The 17,851-nt window shown below is 44.0% G+C and overlaps 1 protein-coding gene across 2 annotated transcripts in view; it reads left to right on the top strand.

Annotated features, from left to right (window-relative positions):
• The window catches only part of WDR11 (WD repeat domain 11), a 41,974-nt gene extending 24,123 nt beyond the window's left edge, over nt 1-17,851 (top strand). For both annotated transcript variants that reach the window (XM_084766982.1, XM_084766981.1), the window contains exons 14-29: nt 2,831-2,939; nt 4,114-4,238; nt 4,539-4,686; nt 8,213-8,319; nt 8,618-8,732; nt 9,093-9,264; nt 9,916-10,024; nt 10,884-10,946; nt 11,950-12,015; nt 12,609-12,786; nt 13,213-13,308; nt 13,772-13,937; nt 14,405-14,502; nt 14,831-14,976; nt 15,644-15,724; nt 16,967-17,851. In XM_084766982.1, coding sequence (XP_084623108.1) covers nt 2,831-2,939; nt 4,114-4,238; nt 4,539-4,686; nt 8,213-8,319; nt 8,618-8,732; nt 9,093-9,264; nt 9,916-10,024; nt 10,884-10,946; nt 11,950-12,015; nt 12,609-12,786; nt 13,213-13,308; nt 13,772-13,937; nt 14,405-14,502; nt 14,831-14,976; nt 15,644-15,724; nt 16,967-17,123 — 1,936 coding nt within the window. In that variant the 3' untranslated portion in view covers nt 17,124-17,851. The remainder of the gene's footprint in view (nt 1-2,830; nt 2,940-4,113; nt 4,239-4,538; nt 4,687-8,212; nt 8,320-8,617; nt 8,733-9,092; nt 9,265-9,915; nt 10,025-10,883; nt 10,947-11,949; nt 12,016-12,608; nt 12,787-13,212; nt 13,309-13,771; nt 13,938-14,404; nt 14,503-14,830; nt 14,977-15,643; nt 15,725-16,966) is intronic.

The raw sequence follows: 17,851 nt of genomic DNA, 5'->3' as shown, positions 1-17,851 counted from the left end.
TACACTAACTGTAGTTTTATCTCAATGGTATCTTATAGTTGTTTTTTAACTTTTAAGAAATCAAGACTATGCTAGCCATTCTTAGATTTGTTAACAATAGCAAATAGTTATGTGTGGCCCTATTGAAAAGTGTAGTTTGGCCACAGATGTGGAAGACAGCCTTGAGGTGCTCTGTTTGTTTTGTTTCCCTCCTTACCCCCTTCCTTGTTTTTAGTAATCCTACTTTATGTGTGTTTTTTCTTGGAACAAAGCAATTCAAATGACTATTGGAAATAAAATGAACCTAAGCTATAAATAAAGAAAATGAGATCTTTCACAATAATCCCATGCTCAGAAGGGCACAAGAATTACAAGACACCAGTCTTTATCAGGAAAAACACATCAATTCTTAAAACTGGCTGTGCTGGCTACCTGACACAACTAGAGCTATCTGAGAGGGGGAAACTCAATTGAGAAAATGCCTCCGTAAGATCCAGCTGAAGAGCATTTGCTTAATTAGTGATTGATGCAGGGAGGCTCAGCCTATGTGGGTGGGGCCATCCCTGGGCTGGTGGTCCTGGCCTCTATAAGAAAGCACACTGACCAAGCTATAGGGAGCAAGCCAGTAAGCAGCATCCTTCATGGTCTCTGCATCAGCTCCTGCCCCCAGGTTCCTGTCGTGTTTGAGTTCCTGTCCTGACTTCCTTTGATGCTGAGCAGTAATATGGAAGTGTCAGCTAAAGAAACCCTTTCCGCTCCAACTTGATTTTGGTCAGGGTGTTTCATCACAGCAATAGAACTCTAACTAAAACAGCTGGCTTTATTAATTTCATGAAATGTTAAATTCACATCAAAGTCATATCATTTTAGAAAATAGTTAAAAATGATAGCAGTGTACTTTGGGATTTCTATATTAATTTTAGAGCCAGCTCATCTGATTTACTCAAAACACCTTCCATGAGTTTTGTTCTATATATCAGAGTGGGGAAGAACAGACATCTTAACAAATTTTGAAATTCATGAATGTGGCATATACCACCACCTACTTAGGTCTTCTTTGTCCAGAAACAGTATATAGTTTTCAATTTGATATTACATGCAATACTGTATATGATTCAATATGTAAGTCTTTACATGTCATTAAATATTTCATATCTTCTATGCTGCTGTTAGAAATGAATTTTTATCTCAATTTCCAATATTTATTATATACTGAAATGCAGTGAAATTTTTGATGGTGACCTTGAACCTTGCCATGCTAATCTGTTATTCTAGTAATATTTTTGTTGGTCTCTTAGCCGTCTCTGTGTCGATAGTCTTGTCTGCTCATAAAAACACTTCTGATCTTTCTCACCTCCAGGCCTTTTGTTTCTCTGTTGCACTGAGTAGGGCTGCAGGTCAGTGTTGAATGCCAGTGGTGAGAGCACATATTGCTGTGGGGCAAGATCTTAAACCATGGCCTTTACCATAAGCGTTTCCTGTGGCAGGACAACGTGTTAACATGGCCTGTGCCTTTGATGCAGTATATTTTCATTTTAGTCCGTGTCATGCTATCTTAACATTCCCACAGCATATTTAGATATTTGGCTCCTCCCCACCCCACCCCCCAGATACATGTTTCTGTTGTTTTCTACTTCTGTTGTAGTCAGAGAGCATGGTTTATGTTATTTTTGAGATTTAGTGTGATTTGCCACATGGCTCAGTGTCTGAGGTATCTGAAGGAATGTCCCCTGTGACTTGAGAAGCTGTTGTTATTTACAGTCTTCTGCGGTTTGGCTCTGCTTGGTTACTGGCGTCTGCTGTGTTCTTGCTAGTTTTCTGTTGCAGTTACTCCATGTGGCCCTGGAGGTGAGTGCTCAGTTCCCTAAGTTAGTTACGGGCTCCTTGAGTTTTCTCATGAAGCACTCAAGCTCCTGTGGTGGGCATTCTGAGCTCTGAAACTGGACACTTGTAAGATCAGTGCTGTTCTGGTCTTTTAGGTTTATCATTAGGAAGGATCCTTTCTCTTGGGTAATCTCCATTTAGAAATAAGCCTGCAGAGTCTGATATTGGAATGGCCAATTCAGCTTGTTTTGAAGTATTTATATTTGCTTAGCCTTATTATACACCCTTCCACGTCTTATGCTCTGTGTGGTTTTCTCCCAGACAGTGCATGCTAGGGCTTTCCCTCCTGTACATGTTTGCTTAAGGAATACTGAGACCCTCTAGCAGCTCAGCTCAGCCCTCCTCATTGAAAAGTCCCCTCGGCTGGACATGGTGGCACACACCTGTAATCCCAACTCTCAGGGAGGCAGAGGTAAATGGATCTCTGTGAGTTCAAAGCCAGCCTGGTCTACAAAATGAGTCCAAGACAGCCACGGCTACACAGAGAAACCCTGTCTCACAAAAGCAAAAACAAAAACAAAAAAGAAAAAGAAAGAAGGAAACAAAGAAAGAAAATGTCCCTTGTTGGTAATTTTTCCCTTCCCAAAAGTAATTTTACCATTTCAGTGAAGTTGGCAGTTTCCTGTATTGTATTTCATTTCTGATCATTTTCACTAAAACTGTGACATTATATGGGCCAGTCAGTGCTAATCTTGTCCCCAACCCACTGAACTTTGTCCATGCCACCTGACTTGTCAGAGTTCTGTCTGTGCTGAAACTCCCAGCTCCTCAGTGGTTCATATTTAATGTAACCTTGAACATGACTTGTCGTCAGGGTCCCATGTGTAATTGCTTATGCATGCGACATACCATTTAAGTGTGCCCCCACCTGGGGCTTATTAACTAATTTGTGATGATTTTCATCTTTGTTGTTGTTGTTGTTATAAAAAGGGGTCTTTTCATAGCTTTTTGTTGTTGTTTATCTTAGGCAGTATTTGGCAGTTGTTTTCAAAGACAAGCCCCTGGAATTATGGGATATTAGAACTTGCACCCTCCTTAGAGAAATGTCTAAGAGCTTCCCTGCTATAACCGCATTGGTAAGTCACATCTGAGAGCTGGCCTTCGTGGGTACTGATCTGTGTGGTAGCTTGAGTTAGCATCATTCCTGCATTTATTTTCTTGTTAAAATGTGTTAATGTTTGGATATCTTGAGATATGAAAGAATATGGGCTTTAAATGGCTGCCGTTCTTGAAATAAAAAGATGAAAAAGTTGGCCATGATATTTGGTATTAGTACTTTTTATAAGCCACAGAAATAAAACCAGTGCCCTATTGACATAAGAGGAAATGGGTCAACATCAAGATGAGTTCAAAACAGAAGTTTTTTGGTTTTTTGATGGTGTGTGTGTGTCCAAATACATAGTGTAGTTATATACAAATCAAAGAGAATAGTCAGACTATTTAGGAGTTGGTGTAAGAAAACAGCCTCACCTTTTATTTTGTAAGTTGCCATACAAATAAGCATTATATGTTAAGCACCACCCCACTCCCCCTTTCCTCCACTCTTGGGCAAAAACTATTCCACATTAATAAAGGAAAATAATTAATAAAAGAATAAAAAAGGATGGTATGTAGCGCAGCACATGAAAATTGGATTCTCGTGCATATGAGAATTGTCCATGGGAGGCAGAAGTGGGAGAGCAGCACATTTTATTCAGCTTAGGCTGGACAGCAAAAGAAAGCCAGACAACTAACTGTGTGAGGAATCCTCACTTGTACAGTAACTACATGTTAAGAACGTTCATATGACATGCTGGAGACATGCATGGCTCAGCAATTAAGAGTACTAACTGCTTTTTTTAGAGGCCTGGGGTTCAATTTCCTACACCCATGTGGTGGCTCACAACTATCTATAACTCACGCATGTTGTGCCCAGTCATATATACAAACAAAACACACATATAAAACTAAACTTTAAAAAGAATTTTTACATGAGACGATAGTGGATTAAGCTCATCAGAGTAGGCGAGGGTGTGCGAACAGTCACGTAAATGAGCAGCTCTTTGTGCACCTGAGGGAAGAGTACAATCCTCTAACCCTGTGTGGGCAGGAAGGCACAGGGCTGTATGGAGTTCAAGAAAGCATGAAAGCCTGTGTCTAGAAGGTTGCCATGAAACAGTGTCCTTACTTGAAAACCAGTTGTGTGCTGATAGTAGCTGGGCCTAGCTGCTCTAAACAGGCTTTGATAGTCTGTCTGCCTCTGCTGTGCAGGAATGGTCACCATCTCACAACCTGAAGAGCCTGAGAAAGAAACAGCTTGCCACCCGGGAGGCCATGGCCCGCCAGACTGTCGTCTCAGACGCAGAGCTAGGTGCTGTGGAGTCGTCTGTGATCAGGTACTGTGTTCTGTCCCCTGTTGGCGGACCTTGTGCTGCTCATGTCCTGGCAGAGAACTCCTCAGCAGCCATGAGTGTGATCAAGCTAGCACCTTTATCCCATGAAATGTTGAAACACAAGCAAACACTGAGATGTATAAGTCAGTCACCTTCGCAGAGAATGTACTGGGAACCGTGTATTGTTATACTAAACTTCAGAGGTTTTTAAATGGTCTTGGACTTCCTTTAAATGCATCTCGATGGTGGGTATTAATGAGTGTCATTCTAGGGGGAACATTTATCTTTTTTTCTATCTTAAAGCTTATTACAGGAGGCAGAAAGTAAGTCTGAACTCAGTCAGAACATCTCTGCTCGGGAGCATTTTGTGTTTACTGACAACGATGGCCAAGTTTATCATCTCACAGTAGAAGGAAACTCTGTGAAAGACAGTGCTCGGATCCCACCAGACGTGAGTGTCGTCTTCAAGTACATCTCTGTCAGGAGTATGGTCAGGGATCGTTATCCATATTCAGCAAAGACATAGTTAGGGAAAGCATCTCAGAAAAGCCGAGTATTGTTACTATTTAAGAAGTCATCCCTGATTGAACTTGGTCCATACCACTGCAAAGTAGCACAACACTGTAGTCCTAGATCATGTGTCCTGCTCCATCTTCCCACATGGCGGTCCATGGGAATTACCTCCATTTGCTTATGAAACTGAGGACAGGAAGAGACTTTCCAGGGTTCATGGCTGAGTTATGACAGAGCATGTTTGGCACTTAGCTCTGTCTGACATCAGCAGCTATCCCGTTTCTGTTCTGTAAATGTTTATAATATACTTGGTTAGTTTGGAATAATTTTAATCAAACTGTAAGTATAGTGGTATTAATATCTTTTGTGGTCTTGTGGAATCAATTATAGTTAATAATTAGCATCAGCATCTTACAGATTGCTTTTAATAGATGAATTAATACACTGTTAACCAGTGCAGATTACAATTAAATGGAGGCGCAAAGCAGATTTTAAACAATGCATATTTAATTAAAACTTACATCTAAGAATAGATGTCCTAGAAGGAAGCTGAATCCCATGTTTAAAGTGTCTCAGGAAGGATCTTGACTCGCTGCAGTCATTCTAATTAGATGGGGCAGAGACAGTCTCAGTCAGGGTCTCCGTTGCTAGGATAAATGCCATGGCTATAGCCACCTGCACCGCTCAGGTCCCACTGTGCTACTGCGGGAAGTCAGGGCAGGAGCTGAAGCAGGGGCCGTGGAGGAGTGCTACTTACTGGCCTGCTCACCATGACTTGCCCTACCTGCTTTCTTACACAACCCAGGACCACCTGCCCAGGGATGGCACTGTCCACAGTGAGTTGGGACATAGCACACCAACCACCAATCAAGAAATACCCCCAGGCCAATCTGCTGCGGCCATGTTCTCAGTTGACCCTCACCTGTGTCAAGTTTATTTAAGAACTAGCCATCATGGGTATCCACTTCCAAGATGGTGCCATCACATGGCCTCTTAAAGTCAAAGCTGCTGTTGGTGAGAGCCAAGTGCTTCTTTGAGTACGTCTTGTGTCATCACCAATCTCGGCAACTGACTTCTCCTCAAGTGAGTGAGTCAAGAGAGCCAGGGCGGGCAACCTGCTTCCAGAAATTAGACCCTGTCACCTTGTCAGTCTGCTGTTTGTCCTTGCGTCAGTTCTACTCACTGTGGGAAGTAACTTGTGGCTCTTGAACAGATGGAGTCCTGTAGGGGCTAGCTACCAAGTCTCCCCAGTTAACAAACAGATTTGAAGGCCTTTCCCTAACACCATACTCTAAAATCAAAGTTAGCATCACAGTCTTTTCTTCTTATGCATATGTAAGAGTAAATAATATCTAAGACTTGCTGATACCTACTTTTAAGCACATTTGCTGTTACCACAGATAGGATTTGTGGGATATTGTACTATGAATGTGGGAAGTTGACGTCTGTGTTGCAGGAATGTAACCTTAAATGTTTGCAAAGAAAAGCTGTTGTAGCTAATGCTGCTAAAAGTTGGGAGACACAGAGTCACCTACAAATAGTTTGGTCTTTTCACTTTCCAGTTGCTTCATACTGGAAACTCAAAACAGTAGACCAAAGAAAAAGCTTTGAACTTCAGACATGAGTATATGTTTTCTAATTTATTGCATTATTATTTACAGCATCCATGTGGCATCCAAGACAACTTGTAGTAATCAGTCTTCTCTTTCTGTCATATGGATCCCAAGTCTCAAACTCACATTGTCAGGCTTGGTGGCTTTACTTTCCAAGCACTGCCAGCTCTGGACATGAGTTTCCTTTAAATGTCTCCTCAAGGTAGCCAGTCATGCCACAGGTCAGAAGGCTTCGCCTCTATTTAACAGGGTCTTTGAGTCAGAGTATAACCATTCTCTTTATTCTGCTGAGCTCTTTTATTTCAAATGAATGCAAGTCCTTCAAGGAATGACTTGTCAGTGAGCCTGCAGCCACTGGTGGATTTGGTATCTGCTTCAGAGAATATTGTGTTTAGGGAAGGGATTGACGTCTATAGACTATGTATGTACAAAAAGGACGTTGTTTTGATCCAGTATTTCCCTTATTGTTCTTTCAAATGGTTTGGTTTGGTTTGGTTTGGTTTTTTGGTTTTATTTATTTATTTATTTATCCATCCATTCATTCATTTATTTTTGGTTTTTCGAGACAGGGTTTCTCTGTGTAGCCTTGGCTGTCCTGGACTCACTTTGGAGACCAGGCTGACCTTGAACTCACAGCGATCTGCCTGTCTCTGCGTCCCAAGTGCTGGGATTAAAGGCGTGTGCCACCATGCCCAGCTTCAAATGTGAAGTTCTAACCATTGGCTTTTGAGTTGAAATTTTCACTCTGGATTTTGGCCCCCAAAGTATGACACACAAATTCTGCCTATTTTAAAGTGTGTGTGTGTGTGTGTGTGTGTGTGTGTGTGTGTGTGTGTGTGTGTGTGTATGTGAGATCCATAGTGGCTGGCTGCCTTTTGTCTTGGAAGCAGAAAGAGTGAGGCAGTGAGAATCTGCTGTTTGTGCATCCTGCCTGGCTTCTGGCCAGCATATCAGCTGGCAACAGGTGTTCAGAGCCACAGGAGGTGTACAGCAGGCCCTCCAGAAACACCCTGGCATTTCCTCAAGGCTCACTCCCCTCAGCACTTCAGAAGTCTGCTCAGTTGGATTAACGCAGCAATAGTAGTTTGTAGGCTTATTTAACCTATAATTCTCTCATTTTTAAATGTGAAAAGGAAAGTAAGATTTAAAATGTAAACATATTTGAGACAAAGTGAACTTAAAGGCAAACTCTTCTTAAACATTCCATTAAAATTTCAGAAAAATGGAAATAAAATCTGTAAGCGTTGCATCATATTACACAGAATCTCATGTGCTTAATGTAAGTTTTTAGTTATTAAGCTCATTTTTAATATTGGTTTTTAATTTTGTTTTTCTTAGCTTCTGGGGTATCACTACCCTGTGCCTCTGCTGGGTTGCAGGTTCTCCTGCTACACTTGCCTCTTGCAGCAGTGTGTCAGCAGTGTGTCAGCAGTGCACTGAATCTTCTTTTCCGGTAGACACACTATTACACAGTTAGTTATGAGGGTGATTGAGATTCTCTTTGAATAACTATTAACATTTATAAAGAGATAAGTTAGAGTCGGCGCTCTATACTGCAGTTTATTTTTTTCTTTCTGGAATTTTCTTTTTCCTAATGCCAACCTTTTCTGTAGATGTAGTGTAGATAGCTTAATGTCCATCAAATTGAAGTGTGTGTTTCAGTGCAGTTGAAACTGATGTGAAGTGGCTCTTTCAGTGTTCAGAGTGTTATGATTTGATGGCACTCAGATGAAAGTAAGTGCTGTTAAGTAATGCCTTCATTAGTTCAGTGTGATCATTACAGGGGTTAGTGTGCTCTGATGGTCACTCCGTGGAGACGCTCACATGTGGTTTTGTTGCTCTTGCTTCTAGGGTAGCATGGGCAGTATTACCTGCATCGCTTGGAAAGGGGATACGTTAGTGCTTGGAGACATGGATGGGAATTTAAACTTCTGGGATTTGAAAGGCAGAGTATCCAGGTAGGAGTCCAGAGAAATCTCTGTTCAAATCGAAACTTGCAGTATAAATTGGAGCTTTGAGTCCCTTGACGCCTACACTCTGGAGGGAAGGCTGGTCGTTAGCCAGGCTCTGCTCTGCAGGTAGCCATGCAGAAGCCCCGGGATCTTGGTCCAACAGATATTAATGGCAGAGCTACCTGTCAAATGTGGCTCCCAAGAGTGTGAAGTGCTTCTCCCTTCCTCATGCTGTCAGAATGGTGGACACACTGACCGTGCTCCGCTCCGTATCATGCCACTGCTTTCGTTTCTTTGTCCTCAGAGGAATACCTACACATAGAAGTTGGGTGAGGAAGATCCGCTTTGCCCCTGGCAAAGGAAACCAGAAGCTGATAGCAATGTATACTGATGGCGCTGAGGTGTGGGACACTAAAGAGGTAGGTCCACCCTGCAGCCTGGCACGGAAGCACAAAAAGCTGGCAGCCGTCAGAACGGATTCTGTTTTCCACTTTTCCTGAAGATGGACTCTCCAATAAGTATGTTCACCTTATAATCACAAGTCATTGTTAGAGAATTTTGCTCACAGTATTTCTATTGTAAGCAAGACAGTATGACAGATTGATTGATTGATTTTTAATGTCCTTACTGTGATTGCGGCCAATGGAGTGCAGTCTGCGTGTGGGATGGGCTGCCAGAGGCTCTTCACTTTCAGACATGCTCTGGGCCTTTCCCACACAGCCTCTGACCATTTAAACCAGAGTGGTAAACAACTTATCCTCTGGCAATCGTTCTCTCAGGTTCAGATGGTGAGCAGCTTAAGAAGTGGAAGGAATGTGACCTTTCGGATTTTGGATGTGGACTGGTGCACATCAGACAAGGTGATCTTGGCATCTGATGACGGGTGCATCAGAGTCCTGGAGATGTCAATGAAGTCCACGTGCTTTAGAATGGACGAGCAGGAGTTAACGGGTAAGGAAGACACATTCCTGAGAGGGTGCTTGTTGTCACAGGCCTTGGTCACCTAGAGAGAGGGTGACTGCTGTTTCATTTCAGAGAACTCTTGGGAAAACATGACTCTAATGACTTTTCAATAATAAGCTATATACGTCCTGCTGCATGTTGGGGACTGGGGGTGAGGACCGTGCCTGTAGGAAGTTATCCCCTTATCCAGTAGACTTAATAATGGACTCCTGGGAATGCCAGAGATCAGAGGCCACCAGAACCCTGCAGCAACAAACTCCTAGTGGGTGGGTGGGTAGACCACGTTAGATTAATAGTCCTAGAAAAACAGGTCTGGTGGCACAGGCATTGCAAGGTAAGTATAGTTGCTTTTAATATTTTTTTAAATGGGCTTCTCAGTATGTGTTGAGTTGAGTCATTACATTGAGTCTTTTGTTCAGTAGTACAGAGCTTTGTACCTTTCCAGGTACCTAAACTTTAAAAAGGAGAAAAAGTACGAACTAACCAAAGTTGAATGCAGAGTCTGCTCTGGAATAGACTCCCAGTTGCACCAGATTTGGGCATAGCTCTCTGCTGACTGCTCTATAAGTGGTCTATAGCCGAGGCTCTGTTGAGGTATAAAAGTTCATGTCTTTTGAGAAGTCCTATTTTGCTGTCTAGAGCCTGTGTGGTGCCCATACCTCCTTGTCCCAAGAGCCTCCCTAGCCTTGAAAGCCTTCTTACTACACCAGCCTTGGAATGGGAGATATTCTTTGGACATTTCTCACATGTAAGTTACTTTATTTTTGTTTTCTTTGCATACTGTACTTGGGGTTGAAGGGCACACATGAATATTAGCTATGGCTCGCAATCCAGAGCTTAAAAAGAACAAAGCCTTAAAAACAGTCTAAGCAAAGGCAGAGACACTAAAAGGGTTCTTCTTTCACCCCTGTTTGCACCACTGTGGGGCCTCTGTATAATGGAGCAGTGAGGACTCACGGGCTCAGAGGGTGCTCTCAGGACTGGGTGATCACTGGCCAGGGGCGCATCATGACAGGGAAAGGGTGACTGTGAGGAGAGCCGAGGGGTGCTGGAGGCTCAGGGCCAGCCCTGGTTCTCTATAGACCCGAACCAGGAGTGCGCCCTCCTCACTGGAAAAAAAAAATCACAGAGACGCATTAGCAATATTACTTCAATCTACAGTTGACTGAACCTATTGTACGTGGATGCACAGGTTGGTGTGGGATGAGAGTTTTGTTGTTGTTTTTAAGGCAATAAGTATGTTACCTAAAACCTATCATGGCCATTCTACAGGGCAGAGGGAACAAGTCACTAGTCATTGATCACTGTAGGGTCTCTGTGAACAGGGACCTAACCCTGGTGCTTCTTAGAGCCAGCTAACCAGCTCTCCCCCTCTTTTGGAAGTCTGCGATTCTTTTATTTCCTTGTTTTTATTCAGTAAGGCAAAGACAGCCATAAAAATGGTCAGTCAGTGAGTTGCAGACACATCATTACTACTTTGATCTGTGGCCAAATCTTTTAACTAGAGGTTATACACTGTTATTTCTATATTAACACAACTTTTCAGTAGAGAACTACATGGCAGTAAATGCAGAGACAATGAATGATTCGAACTTTTTTCTGCACAGTGACTATCCAGAAAATGAAGAAGTAAAGAGTCTCCTTCAAGAACAGTTGAATGCATTGTCTACGTAAGCACTCCCGTTCATAGACTAAGAACATGGGACAGCGACACACATTCATTTGACTTTTTAAAAGCAAAACAGTTATTTTCCTAAGTGTTAATGGACCACAGAGAGTCCAGCTGTTGACATGGGTTTGTTCCTCTTTGTAGTCTTATGTGCTAGAAGGCCCACATTAGTAATTACAGGGACAGAGTATTGGTCTCCACCCAGTTCCCAGTGCTCAGACAGCTGTGCTCTGACAGGACTGAGCTGTGTGTAGTGAGGCTCCACTGTGAGCTTCTCTGAGCTGTGCCAGAGAGCACAGGCAGGTGACATTGAAACGGCAGGTGCCAGGTGCTGGTGACTGCACAATCCTGGCTAAGAAACTGTTGCTTCTTAGAGCAATGAGCATTTAAAAATAAACATTGAGAGGGCAGGGCATTGTGCGCATTTCTTTAATCCCAGCACTTGAGAGGCAGAGGTAGGCAGATCTTTGTGAGTTTGAGGCCAGCCTGGTCTACAGAGCGAATCTAGGACAGCCAGGGCTCTGTGTAACAGAAACCTTGTCTCGAAACCAAAAAAAAAAAAAGTAAAATAATAAAATAAAATAAACATTAAGAATTATATTACAAAGGAAGGAGAAAAATAGGGTTCCACATGAAGTTCTTGGTAAAATAGAGCATGTTTTTGCCTTGCAGACTCTGCTGCATATAATATGGCAATTTTAAAATAATTATTCATGTTTCTTCAGTTTCCAAAGATTAACATTTGTCCTGAGTTGGGAAACTGTAGACTTTAAGAATAATGTCAGTAGTGACATTCTTACTTTTGTAGTCAGGTAAACAAGACTACAGAGCTGAGCCCTGGCCCCCAGTGCTCAGGGTGATTGACAGCGTCCTTCCACTTGTGAAGTTGGGAGCCAAGACAAAGTAACTGCTCTTAGAAATTGTAAACTTGTGTTGTTACATCTCTTTGGTTTTTGTTTGGTTGGAAATGTTTGCCCTCCCTCTATCTGGCTTCCTGTCTGCAGCGACATAAAGAAACTCCTGCTGGACCCTGAATTCACTCTCCTGCAGAGGTGCCTGCTTATTTCCAGGTAATGCTCTCTGACATTTCAAGTTAACTTATTTTATTGAGGCTTTGTAAAAATTACAACTGAACATGTTTTAAAAATCTAAGCCTCTCCTTTGGAATAGACTGAGTCCATTTTAAGAATAAATACAAACCAGGAAATTCAGTTACATCTCAAAGGAGATCTAGGCTTTCTGTGCTGCAAAGACTTTCACCTATAGGCAACTTTTAAAAGGCAAGCTACAAACTTGGTATTCATAAACATACTGATGAGTTACCTTTAAAAGCAATAAGCTGTACTTCCCTGGTGCTCAGCAGAGTCACTTACCATGAAGATATCTCCCTCCATGTTCAAGAAAACAAGTAGCAGATTGTTTTGATACTTTGTGAAGCTGATGCTGGAACACAATGCTAGTGGAACACCAGGCCTACAGAGCTGTTGCAAGTGCGGCTCTGTGTGGTCAGGCCTTGTGTGGCTGGCAGCCCAGTCACCAGGCTGGAAGATGACTGCTTTGCGCTCCCCCTGATGGACTCTGAAGTGTGCACTGTGCTCCTGGCCCTTGAGGCCACTCAGACCAGTGCGTGAATTCACGGAGGCCTTGCTTCCCTCCCTCCCAGGCTTTATGGCGATGAGTCAGAGCTGCACTTCTGGACAGTGGCGGCCCACTACCTGCACAGCTTGTCCCAAGCCAAGTCTGGGGACACAGTGGAAGCCAAGGAAGATACTCCTCGGGACAGGCTGAACAACCCGCTGGACATCTGCTATGACGTGCTCTGTGAAAATGCCTACTTCCAGGTGCTGCAGCTTTCTAGAGCAAAGACTTTTCACACGTACCACCTTCATTAGTGAGCTTTTCCTGAGCGTCTTAAACTTGGGGAACTTTCGAGCCAAGTTAAAGTTCACATCCTAGAAATAAGTATTGTGGCATTTTTGTCTGAGAGAAGCCTGATTCTCTGAAAGCTTAGAAAAAATTTAATACATACAAAAATTATTATTAAACTAATCTTCATATTGCCTTAAAATTTTTAACCTGGAAGGCTCATTTTAATTTACTCACTTCAAGTTTCAATAAATCTCAATTTTTTACTTGACTTAAAAAGCTTGATAGTCCAAACTGAATCTTTTCTTTCTTTCTTTCTTTCTTTCTTTCTTTGTTTCTTTCTTTCCTTCTTTCTTTCTTCCTCTTTCTTTTTTCTTTCTCTTCCTTCTTTCCTACTTCAGAAATTTCAGCTAGAAAGAGTTAATCTACAGGAAGTAAAGCGATCAACTTATGATCACACAAGGAAATGCACAGACCAGCTTCTGCTCTTGGGTCAGGTATGTCAGTTTTGGTGCTTCCCGGAGTTGCTAGTGATCAACATTTCAGAGCACTGTTACACGTTCACTCTCACTTCTGCATCCGTGTGTATGTACCCACTTGAATGCATGGCCTGTGCACACACTTAGGCTTTCTATAACAGTGTCAGAACGTGTGAGTCACAAGGCTGCTGCAGCTCTGGCTGCTAAAACACAGAAAGTAACTGTTTGGTTTGGTTTCGTTTGCTGCCCTTGGTTGTGCACAGTCGAAGTGGGCAGTCCCCAGCAGCTCTGCCAGGCTGGGTTTATACTTGCCTTAGAGATGAAGTGTGGTACTTTAGTTAGTTTGTATATGTTAATAAAACATATTTGGAAAGTGATTGTTGCCTGTGGGCTGCAGACTTTGACATCCCACATTACAAATTCTAAAAGACTCCTTTGGAAGAAAATGTTTTCATAATGAAAGGGGGTGTTTCTTTACTAGACAGACAGAGCTGTGCAGCTGCTGTTGGAAACGAGTGCAGATAACCAGCACTATTACTGTGACTCGCTGAAAGCTTGCTTGGTCACCACTGTCACCTCTTCAGGCCCTTCTCAGAGCACAATTAAGCTGGTGGCAACCAATATGATCGCCAATGGCAAGTTGGCAGGTAAGGCTCACGCTAGCTGCATCTGTTAGTGCTGTTGGGCTGCTGAAGAACGTGTCTCTATCTATGCTGCAGAAAATTAGTGCTGCTTATAGGGTGGCCGCAGTTGCATACATAGAACTTACTTTAAGCATAAAAGGAGGCGTATTAATGGTTGCAGAGACGGTAGGCCTGGGTCCTGCGATCCTGAGCGAGGGGCACCTTCCTGATTGATGCTCTGGGCTGTTCATACTTACGACCCTGGCTGCTTGAGAGTTATCATTGTAGAGTTCTGTTCTAATACTTCATTTTAAAATTCAGTTGAGCAGCTTCCCATAGGTCCAGGCTGAATACCCGTTTTTGAGGTAATTCAGTGTACTCACCGTTTATAAAATGTACAAGGCTAAAGTCAAACATGGTTTTACTATTTAATGATTTGTTACATAGAGCACTGCAGGGTCAGATGAGGGGACTGTTCTTCTGCCTTCCAGAGGGCGTTCAGTTACTGTGCCTGATAGACAAGGCTGCGGACGCCTGCCGCTACCTGCAGACGTATGGCGAGTGGAATCGAGCGGCGTGGCTTGCAAAGGTGGGCATTTCCAGAAGGTGTCCTGCGCTTTTCCTGCAAAGCTGCTCCACAATTGGCCTCCTGCAGCTCCACCTCTGGTTGAGTATTAGCTGCTGCTCCTTATTGGAAGACAGAGCTCACCTTGGTAGCTGTCAGGGGAAAGCAGCTGACTCCTGTCTGCTGGGGTCTGCTGTGGCTGCCCCACAGTGCTGCTCATGCAGTTTGTGACAAACCGCAGCCTCTGGGCTGTGTAACAAAGCGAAGCCCAGCTGCTTGTTTCAGAGAAGCACACTTAACGTTGTTTGTACCATATGGGCCGCTTCTATTCTAACATGGACCCCTTCCTCAGGTCCGGTTAAATCCTGAAGAGTGCGCGGATGTTCTGAAGCGCTGGGTTGACCACCTTTGTTCTCCACAAGTCAACCAGAAGTCCAAGGCCCTGCTGGTCCTCCTCTCTCTGGGTTGCTTTGTCAGTGTGGCAGAGACACTCCACAGGTATGCCATGTGAGCCCTGGCCACTTGGGCTGTGCCTGGTGAGCCACTCTGCGGCCTCATGCTCTGATGGAGGAGGTGGGAGCTGAGAAGGGAGTGATGCTGTTAAGGCTTGTGAAGAACTTAAAGTGGGATAGGGCATCGTTAGTCATTTGTTCTAGAGCCTGTAATATTTGCCACCAATATGTTTGCCAAACCTAAAGGGCACGTATTTTAAGAATGCAGACATTTTTAGGCATTAGGGAAGATTCAGCCTTGAAAGGGTAGCTGAGCAGAAGCCCCAAGGACTGGGAGGTAGAGTAGGGCAAGGTGAGGGGAAACGTCTCACTCTGACAGGAGACCATTGCAGGCTGAGGCAGATTCGACAGGTCACTTGCCAGCTCTGGGCAGTGGGTGCATGATCTAGAAAAGCATGTGGTCCTGGAGTGCAGTGGTTTAAACAGTCTTCTGCAGGATCCACCATCAAGCTTGTGCTTGGAAAAGTCTGCTCTCTTCTCTATATAAACCAGGACTGAGGGCTGCTGCCGTGATTCATGGAGCTCTCCTTCCACGAGAAACGTGTACAAAGCTCCAGACAGAGTGCATGCTTGGTTCCGCCCAGCTGTGGCAGATCTTGAACACTAACTTGTCTGTTTGCTGAGAACTAACTCATTTTTGTTCTGTTGCCCAGCATGAGGTACTTCGATAGAGCCGCCTTGTTTGTGGAAGCCTGTCTCAAGTATGGTGCATTTGAAGTCAGTGAGGACACAGATATCCTTTGCAAGGACGTTTGCGCTGAATGAGTTAAAGGTGACGTGAGTGAGGTTTAGAACTATATTATATTGAGAAGGATCCATGTTGTGAGTCACCAAACCCAGAAGAGAAGGAGAAAGGGGAGGGAAAAGACTCAGAACGGGTTGCTGCTCTGCAGGCTGGCTAGAGGAGAAGCAAGGGACTGCACAGTGAAAGGAGGGAAGTAAATGGTTTAGAAAAGCAGATGCTCTTGGTACTTTAAAGTAGTATTCTTCCTAAATGAGACATTTTGTGGAATATGTTTTATGTGTTTACCTAGAAAATATAAGCTAAAAAATTGAAAATCCCCCACTGTACCCTAGTGAGAACCCCCGCTGTACCCAGGTGAGGATCCCCACTGTACCCAGGTGAGGATCCCCACTGTACCCAGGTGAGGATCCCCACTGTACCCAGGTGTGAACCCCCACTGTACCCAGGTGAGGATCCTCACTGTGCCCAGGTGAGAACCCCCGCTGTACCCAGGTGTGAACCCCCACTGTACCCAGGTGTGAACCCCCACTGTACCCAGGTGAGGATCCTCACTGTGCCCAGGTGAGAACCCCCGCTGTACCCAGGTGAGGATCCCTCCTGTACCCAGGTGAGGATCCCCACTGTACCCAGGTGTGAACCCCCACTGTACCCAGGTGAGAATCCTCACTGTGCCCAGGTGAGAACCCTCACTGTACCCAGGTGAGGATCCCTGCTGTACCCAGGTGAACCTCTAACATGAAGTAGGACTGAGCACTTGAGATGTAGCATACAGTCAGGGACACTGGATTTCTACTAGCCATTTCTACACCACTAAGGTACTTTCTTCTTTTGAAAAGAACAGGCCTTTAGAAATAGCCCCCAGGTCCTTGTGTTTACATAACTACCTTTTCTCGTTGTACTATTTTCTTGAGTACATTTGGCCCTATTTCTATATGTTGGTTTTGAAAGCTAAACTAAAGCAGAATCTTTGAACAAGTAAACTAAAGCCTAAAGTTAGACAAAGCCATGGACCTAGTCACTGGTATCAGTGTTTTCACCATGACAGAGCAGGGGCATCTGAAAAGCCAGTGCCCAGCTGTCTGGAGCCTATTACAAACTCCTATGCTCATGGCATGCTGCTCCTCATGGCCACCAGGTCCCCTGGGGCACCTGGGCAGGGCTGCCCTCCTGGCTTTAGAGTCTGAGGAAATCCCCGCCCTCCTGCTCTTTGCTTCCTTAACTGAGGGTTACAGAAGCTCATCACTGCCATCTATGCAGACTATGCCCGAAGCCTGAAGAGCCTCGGTTTTAAGCAGGGAGCGGTGCATTTTGCTTCGAAAGCTGGAGCTGCTGGCAGAGATTTATTGAATGATCTTGGATCCCCCAAGGAAGAACTAACAGAAGGGTGACGTGTTCTGTGCAGGAAATCTGATGTTGGAAGCAAGGTGTGAGGGGACCTGACCTGACTGTGCTCGTGGTCACAGTCATGGTGACTGTGGCAGTCCAGACTCATGGAAGGCCTGGCCCTTGTTAGCTGTGTCACCACCTTCCTGCTCAGCAGCATGGGCACATCTGCACTAGGAGCCAGTTCCCTGTCCGTGTGAGCTCAGAATGGGGACAAAGTGGGAAAGTGTATAGTGTCTATACTTTTGTGAATACTTGTCAATTTTTGTAACTTAAAAATTCAAGAGACTGAACTTCTGTCCTTTCTCATTAATTTAAAGATGTTTAAGAGATCTGTAGCAAGAGATTGTGGGACTGACGGATTCTCAGATGCCTGCTGTGTGTGCCTGTGTTGATAAGCATTCTTTATGACACAGCAGGGCAGAAGCGTTTGAAGAAAGCCACCACAGCACTTTCTGTCCCGTGAGAACACGGTGGGCTCCTTGCTTTAGGCATTGCTGGGTTTTGTGTTTGGGGCTCGTGGTCTTCTCAGAGCGCGTCTACACTTTATGTTTAGCGTTAGTGGCCCCGGTGCTCTGAGTTTTAACTCCCATTGCAGTAGCCTCATCTCTGGAGTCTCTTATACTTTCTGCCTTTGTTTTCTTCCACTAGATATAATTATTATGAATTATTGCTCAGAATTTAAACATCTGTGACTGTAAAAGTGAGAAATAAAGGAAAATTCCAGCCAAGA

The sequence above is a fragment of the Acomys minous genome, assembly GCF_964271855.1.
Source record: "Acomys minous genome assembly, chromosome: 2".
Classification (NCBI taxonomy): domain Eukaryota; kingdom Metazoa; phylum Chordata; class Mammalia; order Rodentia; family Muridae; genus Acomys; species Acomys minous.
Note: the sequence above shows the minus strand (reverse complement) of the source record. Positions and strands in the feature narration are given on the sequence as shown.